Genomic DNA, 20,434 nt, shown 5'->3' on the forward strand with positions numbered 1-20,434 from the left:
TGCCGGCAGACGAAAATGACATTGCGCATTTTTGAAAAGCGCCCGCAAAATAGCGCTCAAAAATGCGCTATGTCTGAAAGTAGCCTAAAGCTCTGAGTGCTTTCTTTCTTAGTACCACTCTGTGGTGTAACAGAGCTAGGTACTTTGCGCTCTGTTCACACTGAGTGACCTTTAACTTGGTGTGTTTATAGTGCTAGCTCGCAGCTTCGCTCCGCCATTGTTCACTAGCTGCGGTTTTCCATCACTGCACGGTGGACCCCGGGTTGCAATCGCACTTTATCATAATTTATATTTAGTGTGATCCGCAAAACTTAACAGACCCCTCAAAGTAACTTCAAATGTGATGTGATCCCTAAGAAAAAAGTTTTGTAAATTTTGCTGTAAAAATGAGAAATCGCTGATCAACTTTTAACCCCTCTAACTTCATAACCCCAAAATATTATGCTTCAAAAATTGTTCCAATGCAAAGTAGACATGTGGGAAATGTTATTTATTAACTATTTTGTGTGACATAATTCTCTTTATAAAGGGTTAACAATGAAAAGTTTGAAATTTGCAAAATTTAAAAACTGTTCTCCAAATTTCCCGTATTTTCACAAATAAACAACGTTATATTGAACAAATTTTACCACTATTATGAAGTACAATTTGTCACAAGAAAATATTCTCAGAATCACTAGGATCCATTTACGAGTTCCAGAGTTATTACCAAAGTAAATTACACAAGTCAGAATAAAAAAAAATTGGCCTGGTCAGGAATATGAAAACAGGCTCCAGGGTGAAGAGGTTAAGGAGCAGATTTTTATAAGTTCCTTTACTTCCTTCAGCCATAGCTATAAGCGGGGAACAAAACGTATTTTATAAGGTAGAGGGGTAATGTCAATATCAGAAGGGTTCTCATCTGTTTTCAAGTTGAAATGCTGCAATATGAAGGTGAGAAACAGAAAAATCTCCATTCTTGCCATTCCTTCTCCTAGGCAAATTCTCTTCCCTACAAAGAAAGGGAAAAAAATACATTTTTATTTTAGATTTTTTTTAAAGTAAAAATTCAAAAATAGAAAATTAAATTTTGACTTTATCAATAAATTTTTATTTTGTGTCATTGACTCAATAATACCTGCTGAAAATGGTAGGAAAGCTTCGTTCTTCTGAAACTCTCCTTTCTCGTTCAGAAAATGCCCTGGGTCAAATTTCGATGGGTTCCTGAAGTATTTGGGGTCCTTCAGTACAGAGGACAGGAAAACAAACACGGTGGTGTCCTTCAATGCAATAAGACGAGACAACATTTAATAGAGAGGAGAATATAATAGAGAGTAAAATCAGCATTAATATTTAGAGGAACAAGCCACCAAGATTTAAATTCCTACACAGCAACCCCAGAGGGGAAATGAAGCATTACGTAGTAATTATTAAAATGCTTTCAGTGTTTCAGTGTCATTCAGCTCCCCTTCTCAGTGACGTCACCACTCAGCAGACTCTCGGGTCATACTGCGCTTCATGACATGGAAGTGGCTTTTACATTTTAAGAATATGGAACAATGTAATTGGCTCCATAGACTCACATTGAAAAAAGAGACTTCCAGCTCATAAATAGAGTGATCCAAAAAGTCTGAATAGCAGTGATGTCTCCCAGAAGAAGACCAGAACAGCATTGGATGCTGGAGAAGATGACGTTAGCTAAAAGTACAGATATACACAAATTTATAGAAATACAAAAAAAGTTCACAGAAGGGCTTCTTTAAATGCATGTATTTGGAGCTAAAAATATTTTTCATAATTGGGTTTTATTAAACATTTAGCACAATTTGACTTTTACACGGTATTTTTTCCCATTCAACTTTTGATTTGCCGTAAAACAGCTGGCAAGAGCTTAGAAAAAAGATAGATAAAAGAGTAACTTACATCCTCTCCTGTCAGATGGTAAGAATGAGCCTACTTTTAGATATTCAGTTGGCTCATTCTTTACCCAGCAATATGTTTAATTAGTAAACAAATGTTGCAACATGTTTAATAAAACCCAGTTGTAAAAATGATTTTTAGCCCAAAATGCACTAATTTTTATTAAAATAAAAACATTTCATGAAATGTGGACAATACTTATAAAGGGGTGGTTTGAAAACAACACTGATTTTAATTCTAAATGTCTCCTATTTTATGTCATAATCTAATCATTTTTTTATTGTACTTCAATGAAAACGTCCCTACCGTTCCCTCACTACTATAACTGCTTTATATTTATTTAAATTTTGTACCTATGTCAGGTTTCATGACATTTCATTTGAGAATCCCCAGTGCATGCTGGGATACTCAGACAAGACATCATCAAGGGGCAGAGGCTGCAGTCACTGCCACAGCCTCCACCCTGAAACGAAGCGTCACCAGTGTCCTAGTCCCTGCTGTAATGTGAATGTGTCACTTGGCAAATCTAATGTATGATCAGTAGGAGCACCTTTCTCACTGTATGATATTCTTTTAAATGTAAAGTGACAGTGCGCTTCCTTGCCGACTCTAATGAAAAATTATGAGCAGGCAAAAGAGTGCACTGTTAATGCGCATCATAAGGAGAGAGCACAGAGAACAGGGAGAGCAGAGGCTTGACCTACTCCCCAAAATAGACATCTCATTTGAGGATGGGGATAATCTTTGCTCTTCCTGCTGACATTTCGTATGAGAATCCATGTTAGTTTCAGCACACCTCTTTAAATTGCACAGCTCCAAAGTTCACTAGGCAGGGAAAAATTCAATTGGTCCATTAAGCTCCATGCATCATGTCTGTAGAATATGGCCTTATGTATGAATGAGCAAATTTCCTCTGACCTTGGGGATTGTGTGCCCCCTGAAGTTGGTGGTCTCAGATGCTGCATGGGGCAAACCCAATGGGATAATATCTGCATATCTTTGGATCTCATGAATCACAGCCTCTGTATACGGCATCTTGCTCCGATCCTCTAAACAAGGGCATCGCTCCTGACCAATCACCACATCAATTTCTTTTTGAACTTTTGCTGAGAAAACAAGAACCAATGCTTTGGTCAAATTAATTTGATTTTTACTAAAAGTAGAATTTTTTTAAAGGCTATGGCCACTTTTACATAGAATAAATTATCTATTGTGTTGCAATGGGTTGATTGCAGCAGTGCGCATGGGCAACTAAACATTTAAAATGCTGCTGTTAGTGATTGACAGCAGCAGTTAAATAATTAATAGCAACAATCAGAGCTCAGCTGTTAGACACAAATGGCAGCTGTGTAATATAGCCAGCATCTACTGTGTGTGGAGGGAGCTCAGCTCCTGAGCCCCCTCCACACATGGAAACTCATCACAAACTCATCACAATGAGTGTACATGATATTGCATTAAGTAGTTAAAGGAGATGTCTCTTTTACATGAGTAACACAGTAAAGTGCTTGAAAAAAACATACAAACATGAAATTTATTCATTAACAGTCCTCTATGTTTTGAAATTGGAATTCTCTTTAACTCATTGCCTAGGTTACTGCCCATGGTTGCAGCCAATCAGCAATGGCTGGTTTCCTAGGCAAAGAGCGAAGCGCTAGCGGGCTGTAAAGCACTGCTTTGAAGCTGGACGAATGACTGCAGCTGCTTGCAGCACACAACCGGTGGCAGCAGATGGACCATGCTGCTTTTCCAATCTGTAACTCATTTGGAGCGCTCTGCTACTGGGCAAATAGGAAGCCGGGAGCAGAGTAGTACTCTCCAGAAGGAAGAAGGTGCAAACCTGTCACTCAATTTATGCAGCCCAAACTACACACAGCTTGGATCAGAGCCCGGCTGTATGATTGTAGCCAAGTACATATTTCTCTGGGACACTTCAGTGTTTCAGAGAAAACATAGTTTGAATAGCGTGGAGAAGCAGGCTGATGGTGGTGCCAACTAGGCTGTTCTTTCCCTATAGTCCCCTGCTGGTTTCTCCCTGCACTGCTCTAGTTGATTTACAGGTCTCTTCCTATGGACACACATGGGAGAGACCTGTCAATCAGCTGGAGAGGGGTTGGGAGAAGCCAGCTGAGAATGGCATCTAACAGGTCTCTCCTTTCCCTATAATTCCCTGCTGGCTTCTCCCCACACTTCTTTAGTTGACTGACAGGTCTCACCCTATGGACACACATGGGAGAGACCTGTCAATCGGATGGAGAGGGGTGGGGAGAAGCCAGCTGAGGACGGCATTTAACTAGTCTCTCCTTTCCCTATAGTTCCTTCCTGGCTTCTCCCCACATTTCTCTAGTTAATTGACAAGTCTCACCCTATGGACACACATGGGAGAGACCTGTCAATCAGATGGAGAGGGGCGGAGAGAAGCCAGCTGAGAATGGCATCTAACTAGTCTCTCCTTTCCCTCTAGTTCCCTGCTGGTTTCGCGCCACACTGCTCTAGTTGATTGAAAAGTCTCTCCTTATACACATACATGGGATAGATCCAAGTAATCAGCTGGAGAGGAGTCTCATCTCTTCCTAGAGTCTTCAGTCGACTCTTCAAACCGTTTATCTGAAATTCTGCAACATTTCAGAGAAAAACTGGCCTGAGTCATTCATAGCGACAATCATTAGATTTTTTACTTACTGTGAAATCTGTTTCTCATAGTCTTCATTGGGGGACACAGAACCATGGGATAGTCTGTGGCCAACTGGAGGCTGACACTATTATTGCAATTAAATAAAATTTGCTCCTCCACAGTAGAGTATGCCCAGTCTGCTGGAGCAGGCTTCCTCAGTTTTGTGAGAAAGCAGTAGGAGGAGGAAAGAAAGAATTAAGGCAAGAAGAAACATAACTGTATGCCAAACTGGGCACTCAAGGGAGAGTGCTGTGTCCCCTAATTAAGACTACGAGAAACAGTTTTGTTGGTAAGGTAAAAAAACTATTTTTCTCATTCATTTTATTGGGGGACACAGAACCACCTGTATTGCAGCTTGCAATATCTTCCTACCAAGGCTTGCATCTGCCAAGGCAAAAAAGTGTGCACCCTGTTAAAGTTAGAAAAATTATGCACCAATGCCCAAGTACCTGCTATACAGAGCTTCAAAGCCAATGATTGATGACAAACCGCCCATTAAGATCGCAACACCCATGTAGAGCGATCCATAATCCTAAATGGGGTCACCCTGGAATTAGCCTAATAAGCCTGGATAATAGGAGTCTTGATCCAGCAGACAATGTTTGCTTTAGGAGTGGCTTGACCCTTACAAAGGCCCTGTGGTATAACAAACAAGGAATCGGAACACCTAAATGAGGCAGTAGCTGATAAATAATATTTTACAGCTCTAACAATGTCCAAGCTCTGCAGAGCCTTCTCCCTAGGATGAGATGGTGCTGGACAAAAGAAAGGTAAAACATTATCTTCATTCAGGTAAAATCTCAATATCACCTTCGGGAGAAAAGATGGAACCGACATCAACACTGCCTTATCCTGATAGAGAATAAGGTAAGGGGCATGACTAGACTAAGGTGCAAGCTCAGAGATCCTCCTAATAGAAGTGATAGCTATAAAAAGCTAACTTATAAGAAAGAAAAAGAGCAGAGATCTTTCTGATTGGCTCAATAGGCGGAGACTGAAGAGCCTCCAAAACATGATTGAGGTCCAAAGAGTCGAAAGGGCCCCATTAGGGTGCTTAACATGTGCCATACCCTGGAGAAAAGTCTTGACCTTGACTGAAACAGGAAAGACAGGGAAGATACCTGACAATTGAGGGAGTTCAGTCCCAGCCTTGTTTACAAGCTTACAATCCGGACTGTAAGAAGGAGAGCAGCACTGGCAAGTAAAAAACTATAGGTGAAGAACTGGTAGACTCACAGCAGCAAAAATAAGTCCTCCAAGTGCGATGGTAGACTCGCAATGAGGATGGCTCTAACCATAGTCTGAATGACAGATTCAGACAGACCTGCTGTCCTCAAAATTGCAGGTTCAATAGCCATGCCATCAATTGAGCACCCATAAATTTGGATGGAAGAATGGACCCTGTGACAGAAGGTCTGGGTAGTCTGGAAAAGTCCATGGGACATCCGCCAGGAGATTGACTTTGTGGTGCCTGGTATTTGGATGTGATCAATCTGGAGCAATGAGAATGAATAGTACACCTTCTGCTCTGATCTTTTTGAGAAGTCTGGGTAGAAGTGATCTAGATGTAAAGAGATAAGGCAGAGAGAAAGAGATTACCAGAGCATCGTCTGCGATCGCCTGTGGGTCCCAGGACCCCGTCACAAATGTTGACACCTTGTGATTTAGTTTGCATGCCAATAGACTGACATCCAGCAGACCCCACAGCCAACAGATCTGCCCAAATACTTCTGATTGTAGAGTCCACTCTCCTGCAGGTAACTGCTGGAGTCTTAAAAAGTCTGCATCCCAGTTGTCTACCACTGATATATGGACTGAAGAAATTAGAGGGACCTTGTCCTATGTCCACTCCAGAATCCCTGTAACTTCCCCCATGGCTGATGGGCTTTGCATGCCCCTTTGGCGATTGATATAGGCCACATCCGTAGCATTCTCTGATTGATCTCTTATTGGCAACCCCTGGAGTAGATGTTGAAAATGTAAAAGAGACAGATAGCTCTGATCTTACGCACACTGATTGGGAACAGACTCTCCTGCCTGCTCCAAGTGCCTTGGACCTCCAAGTGACAGAATTGCTCCCTTGCTGGATATACTGGTGAGCACCTTCCACTGAATGGGACGAAAAGAGTGGCTATGAGTTAACAGGGGTGATGTCAACCACCACCTGAGAGACTGGCGTCAATGACGGGGAAGATGAATAGGCCTATCCAGGGACTGTATTGATCTGTCTGAAGAAGGCTAGAAGGCTGTTTTGTACAGGCCTTCACTGAAATTGAGCAAGTAGTACTGCCTTGAACATTGCAACTGTCTTTCTCAGGACCTTTGTGCAAAAAAAAAGATGTCCTCCCAGAAAGGCATCTATTGCCGACACCAAACAATCAATCATCTCCCTTAGTTCTCTCAACTGGATCTAGGATGCATTCTGAAATGGGAGCAAATTCACTGGGAAGGGGAAAAGGAATCTGTGTGCCTCCTCTGTGAAGGTGACTGGGACAAAGAAATATCCCTAGGCTGTCTGGACCACTTTCGTAACCAGCCATATTGGTGCTAGGTGGCTGTAGGATCCAACCCACTTTCAGTGGTAATTGGGACTTCCTGGGCTGCAGTAGCCACTGGCAATCATTCAACAACATTAACCAACGTCTTGGACACCCTGGTTAGTTCGGCTAATGATTGAGCTAAATCATGAGCCCAGGCAGGAGGGGTCACTTCATCTGTTATAGAGGCACTCTGTGCAGCTAACAGCATGGAAGCAGGAGGGGTACAGGCAGTACAATAGGTCTCAGACTGACCGGTGGGATATTTACTGTTACATGTCACACAAGCATAGTAAGTGATAAGTGTGGGCTGTGCTAATGGGCATGCATGATCCTCTCTAAACTCAGATATTATAACTGATAGAGAAAAAAGCAAAATAAAAAAATAAGACTCCACTAAGCAGTGACACAAAAACTTTAAGAGTGCCCGATGTCAGTCGCCAGTAGCCAACAGCCTACCACACCCACGTTGCAGTAATCTGTGTCCTCTTTGAGCTTGCTGTCCCACAAAGAGGAAGCCACTGAGGTGCTTCTGTGTCTCACACCATTTCAAAGCGCCATAGCTGAAGCTTGGAATAGTAATGGGTAGAGCCAGGGGGATGGGAAACCGGCAGGCTGAGACACTGCCCCTGATAGGCTGCAAGCCTGGCCTCTCCATTAGACCAAGAGTAATACGGCCGCTGTTTGGCTGGAAACATCCAGCCAGCACCACTGTGATGCTTCACTCCTTGCCAGTTTAAACCTGAGCCACTAAGGCTGAGGGACAAGTTGGATTAGTAGGACCCCCCAGCAGCAGAGTCTGCCCCATGCACATCTTTTTTTATCACCACCCAGAAAACATGGAGAAAGGGGGGGGAAAGATGTAGATGGTGGAAGGGTGTTTACGGGCTCATTACAGGATTATACTTACCTGTCCTGAAGTTCAGGATTCCTTTATCCTTTGCTCTATGCAACCACGGCTATGTGGGGTGGGAGGCAAGTGCTAGTTGGCTTACGGACCTCAGGCTTAGTACCTGCATTGACGTGTCAGGGTACCTTAGTCCGGCCACACTGACGCAAGAGAACACGACTGAACAGTTACAGCCTGTCCTCTCAGTCGCTTTGAGGGTGAAACAGAATGCACAATTACACTCTGCTACCCTGAGATATTCATCTGAAAAACAAAAAGCAAAGTGATTAGTGCCTAACATAATATAGGTCTGTGATAAACCATTCCTCCAACTAACAGTACACTAAACTAAGCAAGCCTTCTCCAGCTGGCAGGGTTTACTCTACTGGGGAGATGCCAATTTTATTTATTTGCAATAATAGTGCTAGCCTCTAGAAAATCTAGTGACATGATGTCACCTGAGAGCAGTGGCTAATTGATAAAACTGGCTTTCGTTGTTTCTCTGCAGAATGTAGAAAACCATTTATGGCAAAAAGTCATCTGTCCATGGGGTTGCAGACTTCTTACGGACCAAGGCTATGTTCCCATCTCAGTAATGGCTTTCTGATGGAGGGTCTGTTAAGATTTCCATCACTGTTTATTCTTGAGTGCACAATGCAGCACTTCTCTTGCCTTCAACATGACCTAATGGGCTTTTTCATGAATGCTTTTAATCATTTATCCACAAGATAGGGATTAATGTTTGAATACAAAAAACCCTCAAATACATTAGACTAATGTCGGCTGAACCTACTGATATTGACAAGTTTGTCTCATGGTCTATTGCTTTTGGCGGCACCGTCGATTGATTTAAAAAAATGTTGATTGCTCTTGCCCAATTTCGGACTGTCGATCACATTGTTCTCCTGGAGGTAAGTCACTGGCCGACATTGTCAGTTGGTAGCTTTCTCAAAAAAAGACCGGAGTCGGACTCCGCGAAATGAGCGCGCCTGTCTATGGGCAAGTCGACTGAGATGGGTGTCGGCCAAATGGCCGGCCGAAGCATCGCTGAGCCTACAGCCATTTAATGTGTATGGCCAGCCTAAGAGTGCTACTACTGGGACATAAACAATCTCTAAATCTGGTATCCATATCTCCAATTACTCATCACTAGGGTTGAGCGAAACGGGTCGGCCATTTTCAGAAGTCGCCGACTTTTGGCAAAGTCGGGTTTCATGAAACCCAACCCGACCCCAGGCCATGAGGTCGGCGATCTTCTGAATCTGGTATCGGAATTCCGATACCGAGTTCCGATATGTTTGCGATACCGGAAATCGGTATCGGAATCCACATTTAAGTGTAAAATAAAGAATTAAAATAAAAAATATTGATATACTCACCTCTCTGGAGGCCCCTGGACATCGCCGCTGGTAACCGGCAGCCTTCTTTGCTTAAAATGAGCGCGTTTACGGCCTTCCATGATGTCACGGCTTCTGATTGGTCGCGTGCCGCACATGTGACCGCCACGCGACCAATCACAAGCCGTGACGTAATTCTCAGGTCCTAAATTCCTAATTCTAGGAATTTAGGACCTGAGAATTACGTCACGGCTTGTGATTGGTCGCGTGGCGGTCACATGGGTGGCCGCGACCAATCACAAGCCGTGACGTCATCTAAGGCCCTGAACGCGCTCATTCTTAAGAAGGAAGGCTGCCGGAAAGAAGCAGGGCGCGTCCGAGGGTGAGTATATACCTAATAGGAATATACTCACCCTCGGCTTCTTTCCGGCAGCCTTACTTCCTAAGAATGAGCGCGTTCAGGGCCTTAGATGATGTCACGGCTTGTGATTGGTCGCGGCCGCCCATGTGACCGCCACGCGACCAATCACAAACCGTGACGTAATTCTCAGGTCCTAAATTCCTAATTCTAGGAATTTAGGACCTGAGAATTACGTCACATCTTGTGATTGGTCGCGTGGCAGTCACATGGGCGGCCGCGACCAATCACAAGCCGTGACGTCATGGAAGGCCCTGAACGCGCTCATTTTAAGCAAAGAAGGCTGCTGGTTACCAGCGGTAAGGTCCAGGCTGCGTCGGAGAGGTGAGTATATCAATATTTTTTATTTTAATTCTTTATTTTACACATTAATATGGATCCCAGGGCCTGAAGGAGAGTTTCCTCTCCTTCAGACCCTGGGAACCATAGTATCCTATTGCACTGCATTGGGTTTCGTGTTTTGGCCGACCCTGACCCCGACTTTTTTATAGGATCGGCCGATTTCACTCGACCTGACTTTTCAGAAAGTCGGGTTTCGTGAAACCCGACCCGATCCTATAAAAATAAAAGTCGCTCAACCCTACTCATCACTTCTTTCAGGATTGCATAGAACAAATGGTCATGCACAATCACTTCGGCTCCTTTCAGTGTTTATGGGATACTCTTGGATAGTGGCTAGTTACCTCTATCACTCTCATAGACATGAATGGAGAGTCTCCAGTAGAAAAACATCTTCTATACATCTTACTGTATACATCTACCTTGAACGTCAGCATGCTTGAGCAACATTCTTAAGCCGTGTCTTAATGTAGAGCTTGTGGTTTCTGTTCCAGCAAAGAAGAGATTCAAAACACTGACAAACATGTTGTCAAAATGGAATTCTGTATTAGGGTTTCCTTTTTCCTATGGGTACAAGTGAAAAAAAAAAGGTTGAATAGAGGCATGTAACACATGGAGTAGGTATCACTTATGTATGTGCAATATTGTTAGTCATATCAAAGAGAAGTTAATCCTTAGACATGTAGTGATACAGAGTTGTGTTTTTTTTCTTTGTTCTAGTTTTGAGGACTATAAATTCCCAGTATCAGCCCATCTATCACAACACAAGTACTGGTAATCTAGAAGCAATCAAATGTTTTATAGAATGTCAAATGTTTTGAAAGCTTTGAAGAAATCCACCTTTGGAGCTTTTGTGACTCAAAATGATTTGCTTTATCTGCTCCAATAATGTTCATACCATTCAAACATCTATTGACTTCACCATTTAACTAAGTACTTTAGAACAGAAAATGACTTAGATTATTTTACCTGTTATTGACAATTTTCTCCTTAGAAATGAAATTATATCAGCAATCATAATAATTTTCCGAAAAGAATAAAATTGGTTTTGTCCAGCAAAAATTAAATATGTGGACCGAAAAAAAGTAAAAACAAAAAATGAACTCACTATAAAAGGGCTTTGGTCATGATAACCCAATATAGGGATAAAGTTTTTTAATTGGAGGAAATCCACCTGAGGAAGGTAGCAGTCCGCTGCCGAAACGCGTAGAGGTTTAATAAAAGGTTTGTTAATCTATTGCAGTGTGCTCTATAGCCATAGTGCTCCTTAAATTGACCACATTTATTCCAAAAAATACTGACATCCTTATAAAGCCGTTTGGTCTTGCCCATGTTGTAGAGTTTATAGTCTGACTGATTAATTGAGTCTGAGGACAGGAGTCTTTTATAAAGGTGACTATGTAAGAAAGCTGCCTTTAATGCAGTTAATGAGTTGATTAGGAGCGTCTAACTGGTCTGTAGGAGCCAGAACTCTTAATGGTTGGTTAGGGATCAAATACTTATTTCTCACTACAAAATGCAAATAAATTTATATAATTTATACGATGTGATTTTCTGCATTTTATCTTTGATATTCTTTCTCTCAATGTTAAAATTTACCTACCCTTAAAATTATAGACTGTTCATGTCTTTGTCAGTGGGCAAACTTACAAAATCAGCAAGGGATCAAATACTTTTTTTCCCCACTGTAAGGCCATGTGCACACGTTCAGGATTTTTAGCGTTTTTTTTCACGTTTTTTTGCTATAAAAACGTGATAAAAATGCGAAAAAAACGCTAACATATGCCTCCTATTATTTACAGTATATTCAGCATTTTTTGTGCAAATGTTGCGATTTTTTCCGCGAAAAAATCGCATCGCGGAAAAAAAAGCAACATGTTCATTAAAAATGCGGAATTGCGGGGATTCCGCACACCTAGGAGTCCATTGAACTGCTTACTTCCCGCACGGGGCTGTGCACACCATGCGGGAAGTAAGCAGATTATGTGCGGTTGGTACCCAGGGTGGAGGAGAGGAGACTCTCCTCCACGGACTGGGCACCATATAATTGGTCCAAAATAAAAGAATTAAAATAAAAAATAGTCCTATACTCACCCTCGATGTCTTCCCGCCTCTCCGCTACATGCTGCCGCTTCGGTTCCTATAGCTGCTGTGCGGTGAAGGACCTGCCGATGACGTCACTGTCTTGTGATTGGTCGTGAGCGGTCATGTGACCGCTCACATGACCGCGACGTCATGGAAGGTCCTGCGCGCACACACCAGCTATAGGAAGAGGAACGGACGCCGCTGAGGAGATGTCTGGGTGAGTATAACCATTTTTTTATTTTTTTTATTATTTTTAAACATTCTATCTTTTACTATAGATGCTGCATAGGCTGCATCTATAGTAAAAAGTTGGTCACACTTGTCAAACAGTATGTTTGACAAGTGTGACCAACCTGTCAGTCAGTTTTCCAAGCGATGCTACAGATCGCTTGGAAAACTTTAGCATTCTGCAAGCTAATTACGCTTGCAGAATGCTAAAAAAAACGCGAAAAAAACGGAAAAAAAACACAAAAAAAAAATGCGGATTTCTTGCAGAAAATTTCCGGTTTTCTTCAGGAAATTTCTGCAAGAAATCCGGACGTGTGCACATACCCTTAGTGTTGTTATTTACTGCATTGCACAATTATAAATGTGATTTTGTATGTTTGGTAGTTTGCATGCACTTAGTTGGGGAATACATATAGTTACTAGGTGGGATTAACCCGGAAAGGGAGGGGCTATGCAGGAAAACAGAAGACGGCTTCCTGATAGTCAGTTAGAGCTCAGTGTTCAGCAGAGACAGACCTAAGGTCTTACAGCTCGTAGACTGACATGTTATAGTGTGCTGTGTATGAAGAGGGAAGACCACAGGACACCAGATAATATGTCCTATCGACTAAGGCTACTTTCACACTAGCGTCGGGCTCGGCCCGTCGCAGTGCATCGGGCTGAGGTTCCCGACGCTAGCGTTCTCTGCGCCGCACAACGGGGGCAGCGGATGCATTTTTCCAGTGCATCCGCCGCCCCATTGTGAGAAGCGGGGAAGTGCGGGGAGGTGGGGCGGAGTTCCGGCCGCGCATGCGCGGTCGGAAAAAGCGGACCATCGGCGGCAAAAAAACGTTACATGTAGCGTTTTTTTGTGCCAACGGTCCGTCACAACACGGCGCAACCGTCGCACGACGGTTGCGACGTGTGTCAATACGTCACAATACGTTGCTTAATGTTAGTCTATGGGGAAAAAACGCATCCTGCAAGCACTTTTGCAGGATGCGTTTTTTCGGCCAAACGACGCATTGCGACGGATTGCAAAAAACGCTAGTGTGAAAGTAGCCTAAAAGGGGATTAAACACTTTCACAATTGTATCAGCAGAACTTTAGTGAACTACAGTGAAAGGGAACTTAATTGTGAGTATTGAAAGGAAGCAATAGTCACCATTAGGGTTGAGCGAAACAGATCGGCCAATTTCAAAAGTCGCCGACTTTTGGGAAAGTCGGGTTTCATGAAACCCGACCCGATCTCACTATGGGATCGGGTCGGCCGTCGGCGATCTTCGCTCCAAAGTCGGGTTTAATTTTTTATATATATATATATATATATATATATATATATATATATATATATATATATATATATATATATATATATATATATATATATATGTCATGGAGACACATATATATATCCTCTGCTGGATGTCTTCATATGACGTCGAGCGTGGGAAAAAGTTCCCATGCTGCAGTTCCTCAGGACATCCAGCAGGGAGCGCATCACCACGACTGAAGGTAACTATAGGTCATTGACCTATATTTCCTTCATTCCCCGGGGTTTACAGGCACGAGCACAGCTGCATTATAGCAGAGCTCCTGCCTGTAAAATATTTTAACCCCTTCAGATGGATTTACTTCGTGGGACATGACAGTTCATCAGAAGGTATGTAAATTGTTGGTTTATTATTTTGCAAAGCGAGGGTCTTCAGGTGGATTGAGAGAGCAATAAAATATTAAAACAACCGGTGTGTTTATTTCATTAAAAATACTTTTTAATAATGTGTGTGTGTTTTTTTTAACCCTTTCATACAATTGGATTAATAATGGATAGATGTCATAATTGACGCCTCTCCATTATTAATCTGGCTTAATGTCACCTTACAATAGCAAGGTGGCATTAACCCTTCATTACCCCATATCCCACCGCTACACGGGAGTGGGAAGAGAGAGGCCAAGTGCCAGAATTGGCGCATCTTCCAGATGTGCCTTTTCTGGGGTGGCTGGGGCAGATGTTTGTAGCCAGGGGGGGCCAATAACCATGGACCCTCTCTAGGCTATTAATATCTGCCCTCAGTCACTGGCTTTACCACTCTGGCGGAGAAAATTGTGCGGGAGCCCACGCCAATTTTTTCCGTGATTTAACCCTTAAATTTAATAGCTACAGCGCTGAAATTTTGCACATACACACTACTAACATTAGTAGTGTGGAATATGCAAAAAAAGGGGGATATGACATGGTTTACTGTATGTAAACCATGTCTCATATCATGTCGGGTTTAGGCTAGAGAAATGAAAAGCCGGCAATTGAATTACCGGCTTTTCACATATATTGCGCTGAAGTAAATATAAAAATATATAGATTTTCCATTACCTTGCATTGGGTTTCGGGTTTCAGCCGATCCCCGACCCCGACTTTTCAAGAAGATCGGCCGATTTCACTCGACTCGACTTTTGAGAAAGTCGGGTTTCGTGAAACCCGACTCGACCTCAAAAAAGGAAAAGTCGCTCAACCCTAGTCACCATATTGGGACTTAAAGTCTCCTACGGAGAACAGATGATGTTCAAAGTTTTAGTGAGGAGTCGTATTGACGTACTTCAAGCACAGGGGTCTTCATTAGTCAGTTGGGAACTGAAAGTAGCAGGAAGCGGCCGTAACATTACACTTTGACACGTGCAACCACCTCATGGGAAGACAAAGTCTACCATAATTGTTTGCTGGATTATTATGAGATGTAAGCGCACGAAGTGCAATAGAACTGAAATGTTATTAAATATAACTGAGAAGTGTCCATGCCTGATCCATGCAAGAGATACCATTTAAAGATTTTTCTGTATTTTCATGACTATAAAAATTGTAAATTCACATTGAAGGCATCAAAATTATGAATTAACACATGTGGAATTATATACTTAACAAAAAAGTGTGAAACAACTGAAAATATGTCATATATTCTAGGTACTTCAAAGTAGCCAACCTTTTGCTTTGATGACTGCTTTTCACACTCTTGCCATTCTTTTGATGAGCTTCAACAAGTAGTCACCGGAAATGGTTTTCACTTCACAGGTGTGCCCAGTCAGGTTTAATAAGTGGGATTTCTTGCCTTTAAATGGGGTTGGGACCATCAGTTGTGTTGAGCAGAAGTCTGGTGGATACACAGCTGATAGTCCTACTGAATAGACTGTTAGAATTTGTATTATGGCAAGAAAAAAACAGCTAAGTAAAGAAAAATGAGTGGCTATCATTACTTTAAGAAATGAAGGCCAGTCTGAAAAATTGGGAAAACTTTGAAATTGTCCCCAAGTGCAGTTGCAAAAACCATAAAGTGCTACAAAGAAACTGGCTCACATGAGGACCGCCCCAGGAAAGGAAGACCAAGCGTCACCTCTGCTTCTGAGGATAAGTTTATCCAAGTCCACCAGCCTCAGAAATCGCAGGTTAATAGCAGCTCAGATTAGAGACCAGGTCAATGCCACACAGACTTCTAGCAGAAGACAAATCTCCACAACAACTGTTAAGAGGAGACTTTGTGCAGCAGGCCTTCATGGTAAAATAGCTGCTAGGAAACCACTGCTAAGGACAGGCAACAAGCAGAAGAGACTTGTTTGGGCTAAAGAACAAAAAGAATGGACATTAGACCAGTGGAAATCTGTGCTTTGGTCTGATGAGTTCAAATTTGAGATCTTTGGTTCCAACCACCGTGTCTTTGTGCGACGCAGAAAAGGTGAATGGATGGACTCTACATGCCTGGTTCTCACCCTGAAGCATGGAGGAGGAGGTGTGATGGTGTGGGGGTGCTTTGCTGGTGACACTGTTGGGGATTTATTCAAAATTGAAGGCATACTGAACCAGCATGGCTACCACAGCATCTTGCAGCGGCATGCTTTTCCATCCGGTTTGCGTTTAGTTGGTCCATCAATTCTTTTTCAACAGGACAATGACCCCAAACACACCTCCAGGCTGTGTAAGGGCTATTTGACCAAGAAGGAGAGTGATAGGGTGCTACGCCAGATGACCTGGCCTCCACAGTCACCAGACCGGAACCCAATCGAGATGGTTTGGGGTGAGCTGGACCGCAGAGTGAAGGCAAAAGGGCCAACAAGTGCTAAGCATCTCTGGGAACTCCTTCAAGATTGTTGGAAGACCATTCCCGGTGACTACCTCTTGAAGCTCATCAAGAGTATGTCAAGAGTGTGCAAAGCAGTCTTCAAAGCAAAATGTAGCTACTTTGAAGAACCTAGAATATAAGACATAAGAAAAAGTGTGAAACAACTGAAATTAAGTATACAATTCCACATGTGTTAATTCATAGTTTTGATGCCTTCAGTGTGAATTTACAATTTTCATAATTATGAAAATACAGAAAAATCTTTAAATTAGAAGGTGTGTCCAAACTTTTGGTCTGTACTGTAGTTCTTATCAAGGTCATGTTCAGTAAAAAAAAACATTAATGTTGGAAATTGGCCTTCCTCAATTCATTCCATAATATCTGGTCTTGGCCTGCTCTATCTAGTGACACCATGCAGTCTGGAGAGATGGATGACCAAGCTAACAGGATGAACACACACAGAGAGCACCCCCACTTTCATGTAGCATGCCAGGGGCATCGAGGACAAGTACCTTGCCCACGGCTACCATCCCGCACCACGTTACATACCCTTTACATGTCGTACAGTTTGGTGTGGATTCTGCATGAGTATGTGCACTGTGGTGTATGGGCTCAATGGAAAATCTATGGGTCCATTGTTATGACCTGGTGATTACGGAGCAGCACAGAAATGACCTGGTGGGTAAAATGTACAAGCTCTGAGGAGGTGGTAACTTTACTGACCGCAATCCCTACTCCTAACACCAACACTAGAAATAGCCGTGGGACATTCCTATCTCTGCCTAGACGCCTCGACACAGCCTAAGAACTAACTACCCCTGAAGATGGAAACGGAAAAGTATCTCGCCTCAGAGAAACCCCCAAAAGGAAAGATAGCCCCCCACAAATAATAACGGTGAGTGGAGAGGGAAATGACAAACTCAGAAATGAAAATAGATTTCAGCAAAGGAGGCCAACACTATCTAAATAGACAGAGATAGAAAAGGATACTGTGCAGTCAGTATAAAAACTAAAATCCATGCACAGTTTACAAAAATAACCTCCACACCGACTCATGGTGTGGAGGGGCAAAACTGCACCCCAGAGCTTCCAACTAGCCTGAATATTTCATAATGACAAGCTGGACAAAAGAGACATAACTTAAACCTAAACAGAAGGTCAAAAGCAGGGATACACCCAAGAACTAGTAGAACTTATCTTAAGCTGAAATGGACTGGCCAACAGAGTACTTCCAGGAGAGGACTGAATCCAACAGGAAAACATTGACAGCTGGCATCGACTACAGACTAGAGCCCAGTTAAATAACAAGGCCAGGGAACCGATTAGTGAAGGCAGCTGCTAAGTTCCACCCGAAACCACCATAGGGAGCCCAAGAGCAGAACTCCCAAAAATACCATTCATAGCCACAGGATGGAGCCCAAGAACGGAATTCACAACAGTACCCCCCCCTTGAGGAGGGGTCACCGAACCCTCACCAGAGCCCCCAGGCCGATCGGGACGAGCCAAATGAAAAGCACGTACCAAATCGGCAGCATGGACATCGGAGGCAAAAACCCAAGAATTATCCTCCTGGCCATAACCCTTCCACTTGACCAGATACTGAAGTTTCCACCTCGAAAGACGAGAATCCAAAATCTTCTCCACCACATATTCCAACTCCCCCTCAACCAACACCAGAGCAGGAGGGTCAACGGAGGGGACCACGGGCACCACATACCTCCGCAACAAAGATCTATGGAACACATTATGAATGGAAAAAGAAGCTGGAAGGGCCAAACGAAAAGACACCAGATTGATAATTTCCGAAATCCTATAAGGACCAATAAAATGAGGCTTGAACTTAGGGGAAGAGACCTTCATAGGAACATGACAAGAAGACAACCAGACCAAATCCCCAACCCGAAGCCGGGGACCAACACACCGACGGCGGTTAGCAAAACGTTGAGCCTTTTCCTGAGACAATGTTAAATTGTCCACCATATGAGTCCAAATCCGCTGCAACCTGTCCACCACAGAATCTACCCCAGGACAGTCCGAAGGCTCAACCTGCCCTGAAGAAAAACGAGGATGAAAACCGAAGTTACAAAAAAAGGGCGAAACCAAGGTAGCCGAACTAGCCCGATTATTAAGGGCAAACTCGGCCAACGGCAAAAAGGTAACCCAATCATCCTGATCAGCAGACACAAAGCATCTCAAATAGGTTTCCAAGGTCTGATTGGTTCGCTCCGTCTGTCCATTTGTCTGAGGGTGAAATGCCGAAGAAAAAGACAAATTAATGCCCATTCTAACACAAAAAGAACCGCCAAAACCTAGAGACAAACTGGGTACCTCTGTCAGACACAATATTCTCCGGAATACCATACAAACGAACCACATGCTGAAAAAATAAAGGAACCAAATCAGAGGAGGAAGGCAACTTAGGCAAAGGTACCAAGTGGACCATTTTAGAAAATCGGTCACAAACCACCCAGATGACAGACATCTTCTGAGAAACAGGAAGATCAGAAATAAAATCCATAGAAATATGCGTCCAGGGCCTCTCAGGGATAGGCAAAGGCAAAAGCAACCCACTAGCACGAGAACAGCAGGGCTTAGCCCGGGCACAGGTCCCACAGGGCTGCACGAAGGAACGCACATCCCGTGACAAAGAAGGCCACCAAAAGGACCTGGCAACCAAATCTCTGGTGCCAAAGATCCCAGGATGACCAGCCAATACAGAACAATGAATCTCAGAAATCACCTTACTAGTCCATCTATCAGGAACAAACAATGTCCCTACAGGACAGCGGTCGGGTCTATCAGCCTGAAACTCCTGAAGCACCCGCCGCAAATCAGGGGAGATAGCAGAAAGAATCACCCCCTCCTTGAGAATACCAGCCGGCTCAGGGACTCCCGGAGAATCAGGCAAAAAACTCCTAGACAGGGCATCAGCCTTCACATTCTTAGATCCCGGAAGATACGAGACCACAAAATCAAAACGGGAGAAAAACAAAGACCACCGAGCCTGTCTTGGATTCAACCGCTTGGCAGACTCTAGGTAAATCAGATTCTTATGATCGGTCAAGACCACAACACGATGCTTAGCTCCCTCAAGCCAATGTTGCCACTCCTCAAATGCCCACTTCATAGCCAACAACTCCCGATTGCCGACATCATAATTACGCTCAGCAGGCGAAAACTTTCTGGAGAAGAAAGCACACGGTTTCAACACAGAGCCATCAGAATTTCTCTGAGACAGAACAGCTCCTGCCCCAATCTCCGAAGCATCAACCTCAACCTGAAAAGGGAGAGAAACATCTGGCTGACGCGACACAGGGGCAGAAGTAAAACGACGCTTAAGCTCCTGAAAGGCCTCCACAGCCGTAGAGGACCAATTCACCACATCAGCACCTTTCTTGGTCAAATCGGTCAGAGGTTTAACCACAGTAGAGAAATTAGCAATAAAGCGGCGATAAAAATTAGCAAAGCCCAAAAATTTCTGGAGGCTTTTCACAGATGTGGGTTGAGTCCAATCATAAATAGCCTGGACCTTAACAGGGTCCATTTCAATAGCCGAGGGAGAAAAAATGAACCCCAGAAAAGAAACCTTCTGAACTCCAAAAAGGCACTTAGACCCCTTCACAAACAGTGCATTAGCACGAAGAATCTGAAACACCATCCTGACCTGCTTCACATGAGACTCCCAATCATCGGAAAAAAACAAAATATCATCCAAATATACAATCATGAATTTATCCAGATACTCCCGGAAAATATCATGCATAAAGGACTGAAACACAGATGGAGCATTAGAGAGCCCGAAAGGCATCACAAGATATTCAACGGCCTTCGGGCGTATTAAATGCTGTTTTCCATTCATCACCCTGTTTGATGCGGACAAGATTATACGCCCCTCGAAGGTCAATCTTGGTAAACCAGCTAGCCCCTTTAATCCAAGCAAACA

At 43.2% G+C, this 20,434-nt stretch overlaps 1 protein-coding gene across 1 annotated transcript in view; it reads right to left on the reverse strand.

The window, feature by feature from the left end:
- Positions 1-472: 472 nt before the first annotated feature.
- The window catches only part of LOC143805885 (cytochrome P450 2C8-like), a 106,547-nt gene continuing 86,585 nt past the window's right edge, over positions 473-20,434 (reverse strand). Inside the window, exons 7-10 of the mRNA XM_077285628.1 lie at positions 10,516-10,657; positions 2,818-3,005; positions 1,118-1,259; positions 473-991 (exon numbers count right to left, since the gene is read on the reverse strand). Of these exons, the coding sequence (XP_077141743.1) occupies positions 834-991; positions 1,118-1,259; positions 2,818-3,005; positions 10,516-10,657 (630 nt within the window). The 3' untranslated portion in view covers positions 473-833. The remainder of the gene's footprint in view (positions 992-1,117; positions 1,260-2,817; positions 3,006-10,515; positions 10,658-20,434) is intronic.

This window comes from Ranitomeya variabilis, chromosome 2, assembly GCF_051348905.1.
Source record: "Ranitomeya variabilis isolate aRanVar5 chromosome 2, aRanVar5.hap1, whole genome shotgun sequence".
Taxonomy (NCBI): Eukaryota; Metazoa; Chordata; class Amphibia; order Anura; family Dendrobatidae; genus Ranitomeya; species Ranitomeya variabilis.